The sequence below is a fragment of the Phaseolus vulgaris genome, chromosome 4 (genome assembly GCF_000499845.2).
Source record: "Phaseolus vulgaris cultivar G19833 chromosome 4, P. vulgaris v2.0, whole genome shotgun sequence".
NCBI lineage: Eukaryota > Viridiplantae > Streptophyta > Magnoliopsida > Fabales > Fabaceae > Phaseolus > Phaseolus vulgaris.
Genome location: NC_023756.2, coordinates 8,568,718 through 8,583,643, shown reverse-complemented (window position 1 = coordinate 8,583,643; position 14,926 = coordinate 8,568,718). Strand labels below are relative to the sequence as shown.

At 29.6% G+C, this 14,926-nt stretch overlaps 2 protein-coding genes across 2 annotated transcripts in view; one reads left to right on the top strand and one right to left on the bottom strand.

Moving 5' to 3' along the window:
- Window positions 1-788: 788 nt before the first annotated feature.
- The window catches only part of LOC137837173 (uncharacterized), an 87,498-nt gene continuing 73,360 nt past the window's right edge, over window positions 789-14,926 (bottom strand). Inside the window, exons 4-6 of the transcript XR_011085378.1 lie at window positions 4,900-7,127; window positions 1,310-1,377; window positions 789-984 (exon numbers count right to left, since the gene is read on the bottom strand). The gene's annotated coding sequence lies outside the window, so the exon portion shown is untranslated. The remainder of the gene's footprint in view (window positions 985-1,309; window positions 1,378-4,899; window positions 7,128-14,926) is intronic.
- LOC137837174 (floral homeotic protein GLOBOSA-like) lies at window positions 2,575-6,128 on the top strand. The gene has a single exon (XM_068646062.1). The coding sequence runs from the start codon at window positions 2,582-2,584 to the stop codon at window positions 3,470-3,472; it is 891 nt and encodes a 296-aa protein (XP_068502163.1). The 5' UTR covers window positions 2,575-2,581; the 3' UTR covers window positions 3,473-6,128.

The following is a 14,926-nucleotide window of genomic DNA, read 5'->3' as shown; positions in this document are numbered from 1 at the left end:
AGAAGAAAAATGAATGGAAACTTTAGAAGTATTCAGATGAAAATATAAGAGATGGAATGGAATCACAGTGGTTTTGGTGTGATTCAAAGGAGGCTGGTGGGGGAACATACAAGAGCATAGAGAGATATATAGAATAGTGTAAAAAAATTAGAGAACCAAGGGGTCGACTGGGTGCATCTTCATCTTCGGTTTCCTCAAAGCCTCGGTTTCCTCAAAGCCTGGTGGTATGGATTGACGACTTATCACATGCATCCATCATCGTTGAATTATTGCATTGTTTTCTTTAGAAAGCTTCTCAATATTTACAATTTTCATTCAAAGTTCGTCTCTTTCTTTCTTAACTACTTTCAAATAAACTATATCTCCTAAACCATGAATCATGAACACACAAAAAATCACAAAAAAAAATACAACGACCAAAATAAAAAATACCTAACTTTTTTTTTTGGCATGAAGGATGTTCTAACCACTACGTGCTTGATAATCGAAAACGTGGTATGCAAAGAACGATATTTACTTACCTACCACACACATATTACCTATGTATAAATATTCAACAAAACAATTTCATATGACATGTACTTTTGGAACAATAAAGCCTATGAATAGGGAGAATGGCACATATAACACAGTTGGAAGCAAAATGATGAAAGAAAACCTCAGTCTGTATATATACAGGAGATAAAGATATAGAGGAAGCAATACCTAATCTCACTATATGACTACAATAATACTTCAAATACAAATGGGTATAATGTAAGAAAAATCTTTAATTAAGTACACCACAGTGAAAAAATATAAATATCAAATTACCACTATTTTTGAAGTAAGAAAGTAACTTCTCTGCCACAGGTTCCAGTATTAATGCCTGATATACAATTGCTACAAATTCAACAGATGAAAGGTTTTTTATGTCTATGATTTCCAAGAGCTTCAAAATCTCCTCTTACCGTCCACTTTCACAAAGAGCCAACAAAAAAATTTCTGCAACATAGGTTAAATAGTAATTTCCTAAAGTGCTATATGAAACAAAATTTTCCATAACTATTAGACATCAAAATGCAGAAAAGGTAGTGATGTATAACTGCAGTTTCCCCAGGTGAGTATGCAACCCCGACGACATCAATTTATCTTGTTGAGAAGTAACATACTTGGCAACTTGTAGGATATAAAGATCATTTACTATAATATTGCAAGTATTACTATAACGGCTCAGGCAAATTAAACAGAGAAAACAGACTGAGGAACATGAGCAGAATAATTATATGAGAAAACAGATTACTACTTCTTTTGACATTTAATAACTCACCTTCACCACGAACCAGAAACTAGGAACTAGAAACGCAAAGAACACCTCCTAATTTGCAATTCCTTCACCTATTTGAGCCAATACGAAAAAATCACAAATTTATTAGTAAAAAAATGTATTGAAGTTAAAAAGTAGAGGATCAAAAGAGATATGAGAAAAATGACGAAATCTAAAATTTGTGTCGTGAATGCAGAGAGAATACAAGAGGATGCAGTTTTCATTGTTGCAGAGGATGCCGATGATTGATGATTCAACAGTTTCACACGAGTCACTTTTTTACACTCCCAGTGTAAAATACTCAAATTTCGTTACTTCATTGAAATTAATATTAGATTCAATGTTAAATTTTAAATAAATTAATATTCTGTATAATAAATTTTTTTTCTAAAATTATAAAAAATTCCAATTATTTAGTTTATTTTAACTTTTAATCGATTTTTTTATGATTAATAATTTTAGAAAAATTTAAGACTCTTGTAATATAATCAGATTAAATTATAATAATATACCCAAATTTAATTTATAATGAAACTTAATATTGATTTACTGTGGAGAAAGATAAAAAAGATATTTCGTTTATTTTGATAAAGAAACAATCTTTATACGTAATTTGACGAAGTTAATATAAAATCACTGTAATAACAAATTGATTTGATTTAGTATCAAACACAAATCTAATCTATTTATTTTAAAACACATTTACCAAACCTTTTCTTGGTCCCATGCCACAACAATTGTACATTTGAATTAATTTTAATTAAATATGTCAATCATTGTAAAATATTTTATTTAGACTGCATAACTTTTCATCCAAAATTATCATTATTACACAGTCAAGGTAACATTTGAATTTCAATTAATACAGATTAATTTTTAATATTGAAGGTAGTATATATTTATTGATTATAATCAAATTTAGATTAAATTAACAAGTTTATTAATGATATATTTGATCAAATTAAAATTAATTTAAAGAGAGTTATGATATTTGTTTTTATGCATTAAATATCTCAAAAGATTTCATTTCTTGAGAAAGTTTCATTGCCCTTTAAAAGACAACAAAAGGAAACAAGTGTCAAAACTAACTCTCTCTTCCTCTTTAACTTTTTTCTGGCTTTTCCATTTCACTCTCTCCTTTTTGTTTGTTCTCCTTCCTTTTCTCACGTGTTTGTTCTTCCAAGGTATACTTTGTACTATACATGACTAAGTTGAATTTTTTTGTTTATTGTTTCTTCTTGAACTTTTTTTTGTCATATTTTGTTTTCTTAGAAAATGGGTCGTGCAAGAATAACCTTAAAACACATCTCAAATGAAAGATCTCGCAAGACAACTTTCTTGCGAAGAAAAAGAGGACTAATGAAGAAGATCTCTGAATTATCCAAGAAGTGTGGTGGTGAGCACTGTTTGATTGTGTTTGATGATGATAATGGTGATCTTGGGCCAATGACTTCACCCCAAAACCCGGTAGAGATACATTCCATGATTCAAAAGTATTATGAAAGTCAATTAAAAAATGGGAGACCTCACAAGACTTATGGTATTGATGAGTTTCTTGAGAATAGGAAAAACATGATTGAGGTTGAGATTTCTAGAGTGGATAAACAGATTAGCAACATCAAGTATCCCACTTGGGATCCAAGTATGAAAAACATGGAAGAGGATCAATTGAGGGCCTTTTGTGCTCATGTAGAAGCCAAAATTGAAGCTTGTGATAAGGGAATTCAATTGTTGAAGAATAAGCCTTTGGGTTTTGTGCCAAACATGTCTCAAGAAAATACTACTGCTACCACCTCACATCCAAACCAAGTCAATTACTTGCAAAGCATCTCTCAAAGCGAAGTCCTTCTAGATGATTTCTTGAATCAACTTAATGATAAGAATTATGGAATGGCAGATTTTAGTAATACAGTTGATGTGCCACTAAATTCAACCAATGAACTTAGTGACTTGGAGTTTGAGGAATTGATTATGGGACTTAGTAGTTGTGATTGGCCTTATCAAGCATGTGATGATCCTGTGGGTTGTAGCAGTGAAGCTGATGAATATGTCTTGCCAAATATTTGTGTTGAATATCCAAATGAGCAGCAAGGAGGAGGAGATTTGCATGCCTTGCCACCACCACTAGATGTATTTCAAACAAATTACTATAACATGTATTTCTGAATGTTTAATTTTGAGTAAACTTGGTTCTATCTTATTGTTACACTATATGTGTTCTTGTGTTTCTTCAACAATAAATTAGTTTTTGACGTTAATTTGCTTCATTTCTTGATGCTGATTTGTTTAGGTAATCTAGGTTTCATCTTGCAATAAAAAGTGCAGAATTTTGGTTCCATATATGGATTTAGAGCAGTTTTCTTTTTGCAATATTATTTTTTCTAACTCATGGTTTAAAGATTATACTATTTTATGATTATTAAATTGATGGTAATGTAGGTTTGATCTTACAGTAAAGAGTGCAAAATTTTGTGAAAATGTGAATAATATGGTTAGAAGAAGAACTTGATGTTCTTTTTCTTCACCGTGTGCATCTTTACCTTAAAGGAGAATAGGTTTCATTCTTTAGTGTTTTAAAATCAAAATATGCAAGATTTGTGTTTAATATAAACAAACTAATTATTAACATTTATCGTAAATTATTATTTACTAAATCAAAATGTTCGTATATATTTTTTATATACTATATAGAATTACTTATAAAGATTATCTTTTCAAAATTATCCAAAATATTTACTCCTAAGCTTTTTATTTTTGTGACTTATATTAATGGACTTTAAATTGTGTGAATTCTTTTAATGTGAACTTCAAAAATATTTAAAATTATATTTTTTTTGTACCTTAGGATCTAAAGATTAAACTGTCATATTTCCTAATAAAAGTAGTTCAAATTTGCAGACTATAAAAGTAGTTACAAATATCAGATTCAGCAGTACAAATCTAATTTCACAAGCAATAACTCATTTCATTGATTAAATGTCACTCTGATATAAACTGAAAATTCTGAGTCTTAGCTCTAAAGAAAGGGAGAAAAGGTTACTCACACAGTTAAACATCTGGAAATAGAACTTTTCGAAGCAAAGAAAAAGTAAATAAGACTGTCATACAGGTGTGTAGTCTACCCTCAAAAGCTATAAAATTTCACAATCTCACTATGCTACAATGAACAATGATGTGTACTACTTGGCACTTGAAAAGAGAACAACTTTTATTACATTACCCTTTCATAAGGGGTGGATATTTGGTGAAAGACTCAATAATTGAAATTTAAAAAATATATATAGAACAAAAGAACATATATCAATACAAGAAAGATGAAAAGTGTGATCACATTTGGGCATGACAAACACAATGAAAGTGGCCCTCATTCCAAACCCCACTTCACATATTGATGGCACCCAGACAAAGTCCACACTTGGCAAGTTAAAACAGACAAGAGAAGAAAAATGAATGGAAACTTTAGAAGTATTAAGATGAAATGAAAATATAAGAGATGGAATGGAATCACAATGGTTTTGGTGTGATTCAAAGGAGGGTGGTGGGGGAACATACAAGAGCATAGAGAGAGATATAGAATAGTGTAATAAAATTACCTTGATAAGAACCAAGTGGTTGACTGAGTGATTGTGATTCATCTTCAATTTCCTCAAAGCTTGGTGGCATGGATTGACGACTTATCATATACATCCATAATCGTTGAATCATTGGATTATTTTCTTTAGAAAGCTTCTCAATATTTACAATTTTCATTCAAAGTTCACCTCTTTCTTTCTCAACAACTTCCAAATCTTTTCTAAGTTTACCAGTAGAATGCGTCTCTTTCATAAGTACTAATGTTTGATCCTTGAGACATATTTTCCTTTGATTTTATTGTAAAAAATCTAACAGCAAAAGATAATTCAATGTGATTATTACATCCAGGCCAAAATGGTTTTCGGGCCGTATCTAATAGTTAATAAAATTTTTGTGCTTCTATGTTTGGAGTCTCATGCATACTTAGAGAGTCATTCATTTCTTGATCATGATCCATTTCATACTCTAGACCAGCAAAATCATAAAGCATGCTCTCAAATCAAATCTATTGATGTGTCCCTCTATGTGTACTAAAAATCTAAGAACTAGTATCTATATATAGGTTTCTCCATGACATGTCCAAACTAATATTTAGGAATGAATCCTTTCTTATATAGATAAACTTTAACTTCTTCAAAATGAAAGAACTTTAGATTTTTGCACTTAGGACAAGGACATCTTATTTTTCCATTTGACAAATTCATTTCTTGACATGCATTAGACACAAACTCATCTCCTCTTTTTAGAAATGCATCAGTATATCCCCTTCTATTAGACATTAATCTATCATACATCCAACTTCAACTTCGACGAATATCCATAAGCTATCATATAACACAATGCATCATTCAACTATAAAAGAAAGTATTATAATTTGTCATTGCTTAATTTATTTACGAACAATAAAATATATCCCATAAACCATGAACCGTGAACATAAATAAAATCACAAAAAAAATACAACGACTAAAATAAAATATGCCTAACATTTTTTTTGCATGAAGGATGTTCTGACCACTACGTGTTTGATAGTCGAAAACGTGGTACGCAAAGAACGATTTTTACTTACCTACCACACACATATTAGCTATGTAGACATTCAACAAAACAGTTTCATATGACTATGTACTTTTGGAACAATAAAGCCTATCAATAAGGAGAATGCCACATATAACACAGTTGGAAGCAAAATGATGTAAGAAAACCTCAGTATGTATATATACCGGAGACAGAGATATAAAGGAAGCAATGCCTAATCTCACTGTATGACTACAATAATACTTCAAATACAAATGGGTATAATGTAAGAAAAATCTTTAATTAAATACATTTACAATTAGCCTAGAAAAGGAAAGATGCATGCAGACCAAATTTTGGGGCAGTTAATACATTATGTGAAGCAGAATTCGTATATAGAAAAGTCCATATATCATATACAAATTCTTATTCTTCTTTTTCATATGCAACTTAGTGCCATGTCTCATGTACATCACCACAGTGAAAAAAAGATAAATATGAAATTACCACAACTTTTGAAGTAAGAAAGGAACTTCTCTGCCACAGGTTCCAGTATTAATCCTCCTAATGCCTGATATACAATTGCTACAAATTCAACAGATGAAAGGTTTTTTATGTCTATGATTTCCAACAGCTTCAAAATCTCCTCTTACCGTTCACTTTCACAAAGAGCCAACAAAAAAATTTCCTAAAGTTCTATATGAAACAAAATTGTCTAAAATGTCTAAAAAACCAAGGAAAAATCTTTTATATGAAACGGGTGTTGGTTTACTAAAATGGCACTGAATCAGAAGAATAAGTACAAGTAGTTGGTTGATATATATCTCATTAGGCAATATCAACGGGTGTTAGTTTTCTTTCAATTTTTAACAAATCACTCAGCTCAAATTACAAATCAAATCAGTAAGCTGAAATGCAAAATAAATCATCCCAACATGAACTAATAACTAGGCTCAGGAATCGGTAACTACGAATCTAGCCAAAAAATAAGTATCACATGTATAACTGCAGTTTCCCCAGGTGAGTATGCAACCCCGACGACATCAATTTATCTTGTTTAATGTCTCAGGCAAATTAAACAGAGAAAACAGACTGAGGAACACGAACAGAATAATTATATGAGAAAACAGATTATTACTTCTTTTGACATTTAATAACCCACCTTCACCAGGAACCAGAAACTAGGAACGAGAAACGCAAAGAACACCTTCCTAATTTGCAATTCCTTCACCTATATGAGCCAATACGAAATTAGAAGCAATGAATCACAAATTTATTAGTAAAATAAATATGTATTGAAGTTAAACAGTAGAGAACCAAAAGAGATATGAGAAAAATGATGAACCCTAAAATTGGTGTCGTGAATGCAGAGAATACAAGAGGATGCAGTTTTCATTGTTGCAGAGATGCAGATGATTGATGATTCAACAGTTTCACACGAAGAGTCACTTTTATTTTTTACTCTTCCAGTGTAAAATATTAATTTTTAAATAAATTATGTTAGATTCAATATTATTTTTGAAATAAATTAATATTCTGTATTTTTTTATTTTTTTATTTATTAGCAATTAATATTCTGTATAATAGGTTTTTTCTAGGATTATAAAAAATTGCATTTATTTAGTTTATTTTAACTTTTTATCCATTTTTTAAGATTGATAATTTTAGAAAAATTTGGGACAGTTTTGTAATATAATGAGATTAAATTACAATGATATACACAAATTTTTTTTTTAATAAGATTTAATATTGAGTAAACTTGGTTCTTCATATTTTTGCAATTTTTTTTTCTTAACTCATGGTTTAAAGATTATACTATTTTATGATTATTAAAATTGATGGTAATGTAAGTGCAGAATTTTGTAAAAATGTGAATTAATATGATTAGAAGAGTTTGATGTTCTTTTTCTTTACCGTGTATTAAAGGAGAATAGGTTTCTTTCTACTTTGTTTTAAAATCAAAATATGCAAGATTTGTGTTTAATATAAATGAATTAATTATTAATATCTAAATTATTATTTACTAAATCAAATTGTTCGTATATATTGTTTATTTACTATATAGAATTACTTATAAAGATTTTTTTTAAAAAAATTATCCGAAATATTTACTCCTAAACTTTTTATTTTTGTGACTTATATTAATGGACTTTAAATTCTGTGAATTCTTTTAATGTAAATTTCAAAATTATACTTGTTTTACTTTTTTTGTTATTTAAAAATAGTATGAGTGCGAATACAGAAGTGAAATACATGTTAAATTAAGGTTAAATAAGTTTTAAGTCGAGTTTTTTTGTTTTAAATACTAAATATTTTTTTCTTTCAAATCACATTTTTTGATAATTTAACTGTTTTGAATTAATTTCTTTTTCTTTTATATGTCAATTATATTATTTATGTATCTTTTTAAGTACGGTATGATCATTATTATTAAATAGCTTACTATTCATTAACAAAAATAATGAAAATATAATAACTATTTGCAGTAGTGGAGATTAACACATGTAAAGGTTCTAACAATTGGAATATTCTTAGGGCATGTTTGTTTATGTAGATATACTGTTCAAAGATAAAGAAATTAGAGGATATCAGTTATTTGGATTTATGCTTTGTTTGGAATAGAGGTTGTGGGTGAGTAGAAAGTTGATGGTATGGGAGAGTGGAAGTATGAAGAAAGTGTGGAGAAAGTTGAAAAAGTTGAGAGTGTTTGGATTGAGGGATGTTAGAGTGTGTTTGATTTTGGGGGTGATGGAGGTTGAGGGTGGGGGTGAATGGGTGTCACCCTTGTTTGCTTCTATGAGAGGGAGAGGTTGAGAGTGAGAGTGAGTGAAAAGTTAAGGATATTTAGAATCTTCTCATAATTGAAGAGAAAGAAGACTGGAATGAGGTGAAAAAATCATAGTGCCCTTTATACAATAATATTAATAATGGAAATTATTAATAATAATAATTTTGTGTGTATATATATAACATAATATAATTTAAAGAATCATAAATAATATTAAAATTATCTAAATAAAATAACTTAAGTAACAAAATTAATTTAAATTAATAAAATGAAAAATAATAAAATTATACTTACATTTAAAATTATATATAATTATTTCTTTGAATTTTAAATTTTTTTTCTTTTATTTATAAATGAAACTTTAAATTATTTTAATGAACTAAAATATGCACAAAATTAATAATTTTTTTTTATATATAAGGGTAAATTTGTAATCTTACAATTTACACTATTTAAAATAATTTAAAATACTCTTACAATCATCACATCAGTCACGTATCTCAATAAACTTTCTTCACACATCCACTCTAACATTTCAATTTCAATTTTAACACTTGTTTTACCAAATTTGGGTTAACATTTCAGTTTGACTGGGGATTGCAGGTTGAGCACCTTGAAGATGTTGTTCTAGCAATTGATCCTCTTCATCATCTCCTTCGTCCTCCACTTAAGGCCTACCAAGTTGTCATACACCATTGACCTGGAATATATTTAATTTGGTCATACTCTTTTTGGCGAAATAATGATTTCATCCAAGCATTACTGCTTGTTCATTTTCCAAGTCAAAGTCATACACTTGCAAGATGCATGTTATCAAAATTGCATAGGGCAACAACATGTTGTTATCCCGACATTTCATCATGTGTTGCATGATGTAATGTGGCCAATTAATCATTATGTTATTTTTTATGCACCAGAGCATGAAAATATCTTCATTTAATACTTGTGCGAAGTTGCTTCCACGAGGGCACAACATGTGCACCCATGTGTAATGTAGTAGCCGGTCATTCATTATTAGACTACCGACATTTCTGACATTCTGTCCTTGAACATCTTCACGAAGCATGGACGATAATGCTAAGGCTCGATCAAAATTACATTCCTCAAGGATCGTCCCAGGTGCTAACTTAACACCGCCATACTACAGATCATCAATATTCATCCAATCCATTTCATTGATGTGTATCCGCTTGCCACAAATCTCAATGGCAAGTTCACCAAGAGGTGTGATCTTCAGATTTGTAAAAAACACTCACACCAATTCCTCATAGTAGGGAAGTTTCATTCCAAGGAAAGGTTGTAAGTGTTGGAAGTTTAGAAGCTTTTGAAATTCAAACCCTGGTGCAGCAAAAAAAGGAGAATGCATTGCTTTCAGAGTTATGACTGGTCTTCCATGAAATATTTTTTCAAAGACCATCATTTGCCGTTTTGAAGTAAAGTATCTTGAATAATCAAGTACTTCTTCAATCCCCGTTGCTGGTGGAGGATTAACGGCATGACCTTCTGCTGGCTCTTTACCCTTACGGGTTCTGTGGCGTTTCTGGGATGATGATGTCATCTATAATGCAAATAGTTCAATATATAGAAAAAATTAAATATTCATGACATCAAATATGAAACTCAATTTTAATTAAGGAAAGTTATCACAATATCATAAACCAATTAAATGCAGTTATTAAACACAATAGTAGAAGTGCAAAAGTGAATAATAACAGTTCTAGTGATAATTGTCAATAATAACAGTTCTAGTGATAATTGTCCAACAAGAAACATACAAAAACAAATTACAGACCAAGTGAAATCAAATTAAGACATCATAAACTGAAGTAGAAGATATGGAGGAACCGCCGACACATGAAATATGAAATCAACGCCTAGCCATGAATGCAAACAATTTGGTCATGCGATGCTCGTATGACATCCCAAATAGTTGCTTAACTCTGACTGGATGCTCACATAAGAACTCATAGCATTGATCCATGACTTGTTCGTCCTGGATGTTAAGCTCCACGAGCATTTCCCAAATATCAGACTCTGAGTATTGGTATGAGGCATGGCGTCGATGGTGGTGTACATGCTCAACATATAGGTCGTTTCTTCGTCTAATTTCGGTAGCTATATCTTGAGTTGTCGTTGCCTGTGCACGAGCGATATCCACCAACTGAGAGGCATTTTCATTTCCATCATTCATTGATGACACACATTTTTGAAGATTAGTATTCAACAATGCAAAATGTTCATCAATATCGTCCATAGTAGGGCCGTTTCTCTTTAATCCTCGATATGAGGATGTGCCCGCAAAACCAGCAGACGGTATAGAAGGAGTGTTTGACGACGTGTCAGAAGGAGTGTCACTAGATTGGAAGTGAGGACCAGATGATTGTGGGACGTAGTCATCTGCCTCCTCATAGTTCGGTTGGTCGGGGATATAATCCATATTATTGTCCCCAAGGTTGATACTGAAATTGCTCATGTCAGGAGGTGAATTGATGTCATGGGATGTCCTGACCCGACTTCTCATGGCTCTATCATTAGACCACAACTCCTCCATGAGGTCATAATGGGGAATGGGATTCACACGCCATTTCACAGTAGATGGTTTGGCCTACATACATGTCACATATTAGTATTTTATGCCAAATGTGAAGTCAATGTATTTGTTCAATAAAAAATACTTATCATCGTACCTTAATCAGCTCACTCAAAACTTCGTCCTCGGCTTCAAAACGTTTGGTGGTCTGGTTTCAAGCGAAACCACTCAATCCCCCAAACATATCATGGACTTCCCTCCACCTATCCTTGAGGCTTTTCTGACAGTTCTTCACATTATTTTTCTTAATACCCGATAAGCCAGCCTCATTTAAAGCCATAACTATGTTAGTGTATCCTTAAGTGGTCCAGCTACCATCAATTCTACACCCTTTTCGTACCTCGCCAATCATTGCATTGAACAAAATTAGGTCCATCTCCGTGTTCCACTTCGTGAACTCTCGATAAGAACCTGATGAATTTGAAGCAACATTTTTCCCGCGATCCATCTAATTAACTTAAATAAAGTTAGGATGACAAACATTGAAAAATCGAAGGAAATATATTATTTCATGAAATTAATTGTTTACATAATCTTGCCACATTTCGTTTGCTATAGTGTCCCTATGACACCCTAGCCTATAATCATGCTCACGAGCATGGGTGGTGGTTGCTTGGACATCTTCTTGTAACAATTCATTATCTACTTCTTCAATCAGAGACTCATCATTGTCGCCTCACGAAGAAAGTTATGCAGAATACAACAACCTAAAACAATTTTTGTCATAGTATCGACATCATAATGTGGCTTAGTCCCATTGGCTATAATTGGAAATCGTTTTTTCAGTACCCCAAATGTTCTCTCAATTACATTTCTAAGTGATGAATTTCGAAGATTAAACAACTCTTTAGCATTTTGTGGCGCTTTTCACGAATATTCTTTCAAATGGTATCTAACCCCACGATAAGGTGTTATTATATTTGGTTTTAACATAAAAACTGCATCACCAAGATAGTATTTTCCTACAAAGATAGTGGAAAGTTGTGTTAGTATATACTACTATAACCTATTTATTCTTTTGCACACCCAATCCCCTAAAACTAACCTTTTAGAATAACTAAATGATCGTCTCGTACCAAAACGTCTTTTAATATCCTTGAATCCGAGGTTGTTCCGTCCCAACCGGCCTGGACATATGTGAATTTTATATCAAAGTCACACGCTGCAAATATGTTTTGAGTTGGTCAATCTTTTCTCCCTCGAAAACGAGGTGCATCAGCACATGAAACCTTAACACGTACATGAGTCTCATCTATTGCCCCTAAAAAATGCTAATGTAAACCAAATTTCATAAGTTTTATTAAACACAAAATAAATAAAACATTATACGTGATTTAAAATAATATTATCATAAACAAACATTAAAGTAAGGGTAAATTGTTGTTAAGGATGTGCGGTTCAACAACCGTTCCATTTGGTTGAATTAAGAATTCCCCCTCCAACCTTAATATTGCACTCAAAACATTATGAAAGTGATGGGAAATTGTTTCTCCAAACCGATGAAAAAAGAATGACACACTTCGATTCTTCACATTATGCCCAATAATGTGCAGAAATTTCGTAACTTGTTCTTCCACAGTTGATCGATATGCATATTTAACAATTCCAGTTCCCCGTATTCATTGACATAATTGAAGGAAAGTTTATGGTCCCATGCGAATAATATCATGACATTGTTCAGCGTGAACCAAGTACTCCATCAATTCTTGTCTGCGACGCTCTTTTTGTGGTTGGAACTCACTAATACAATTCCTTCTAGTACGCACCGTACGTAACAAATTCAATCCAAAATCAATCATACAAAGGATCATCATTGAAGCACCTTTAGTATTTTTTTTAATTTGTTCTTGTATTTGTGAAATTAAATTCATGTTCGCCGAAACAAGGTCATCATAAATTGCAACAGTTTCCTTAAAATGTATCATCTTTGCCTCGTCGTAATGGCTACCCAAATTCATAACATTATCCACGAAATCTTGAACTTTGATCCAGAACCATGATTATGGATAAGTGTCAATACAACATACCGAATGCGATTACCGTTTCGGTGTAAAACTACACCAATACAGTAACCCTAATATCTAATTTTAAATAATTATAATAAACATTTTATTGTAAATGACTCTATCATTTAATTTATCTAATATAACAAAATAAATATAGACTAACAAAATTATAATTTAATCAATCAAAAAATAAATATATCTTCTCTTAACTTTTTTTGGTTTAGGGTTTTAGTACAATAATATTTTAAATTACATTTACATTCTGTAACGATAAAAAATTTATAACATTATTAATTTTTTTTAATTACATTTCCATTATCTAACAATAAAACTTTCTATAACATTATTAATTTCTATAAAAAATTCTGTTAACATTTATTATTTATAACATGTCAAATTTGCATTCATGCATTAGGTCAAAATATTAACTATAAATAAATAAATGTATTATTTATAAAGAATTAAATTTTAAAAAATATAAAAAATAACATTCCAAATTTCTATTCTGTAAAAATAATAATTTCAAATAAATAAATCTATTTTTTATAAACAATTTCATGTTAAAAAAAATATTAACTATGTACACATATTAGTAAAAATTCTAATGTATTATGTAACCTTTTCTGTTTATTTTTTAAATCATTACAATATTTGATTTAATTTTTAAATAATAATATTAATAATTTATGTAAATTATGAGAAATAAATTATATATATTTTCATAATATGGTATGTCTATGTAAAATGAAAAAAATTTATAAATATAACATTCAAAATTTATATTTTCATTCTACAAAAATAATAATTTCAAATAAATAAATGTTAAAAAAATATTAACTATCTACAAATATTATTAAAAAATCGAATTTATTATGTAATTTTTTTGTTCTTTTCAATTACTACAATATTTATTTTAATTTTTTCATAATAACATTAACAATTTATGTAAACTATGACAAATAAATAATATGTATTTCATATACATTATGGTATGAGTATGTAAAATGTCCAAAAATATAAAATATAGTATTCAAAATTTCTATTTTCATTATGTAAAAATAATCATTTCTAATAAATAAATATATTTCTTTATAAAGAATTAAATGTTAAAAAAATAGTAACTATGTACACATATTATTAAAAAAATTAATTTATTATGTAATCTTTTTCTGTTTTTTTAATTAATACAATATTTGTTTTAAAAAATAACATTAAAAATTATATTTACATTCTGTAAAAATAATAATTTCTAAAAAATAATATATTCTGTAAATTTAAATCAAAAATTTATTTATTAACGGCTTCAAAGTTAAAAAAAAAAAATTACTATGTACACATTCATAAATTTATTTATTAACATTGTTAAATGTTAAAAAAATCTTCTGTATATTTAGTTTTTCTGTTTTTAAATTACTGTAACAATTTTTATAATCTTTTTAATAACAATATTTTAAAATAACAGATTTAGATCTCTAATTTCAATCTATAAATTCAATTCAATTCAATTCATGTCACAAAAATAACATATTCAAATTTCATGAAATTTTTACATTAACAATATACAATTTTAGATAATCAATTTTCCTAAACATTCACATCTAAAATTAAAAACTAATTAACAAGTACTTTAAAATAATTTAAACAAA

Excerpts from the sequence above, each read along its gene's own strand:
- LOC137837174 (XM_068646062.1), top strand. The coding sequence starts at position 2,582 with ATGGGTCGTGCAAGAATAACCTTAAAACACATCTCAAATGAAAGATCT.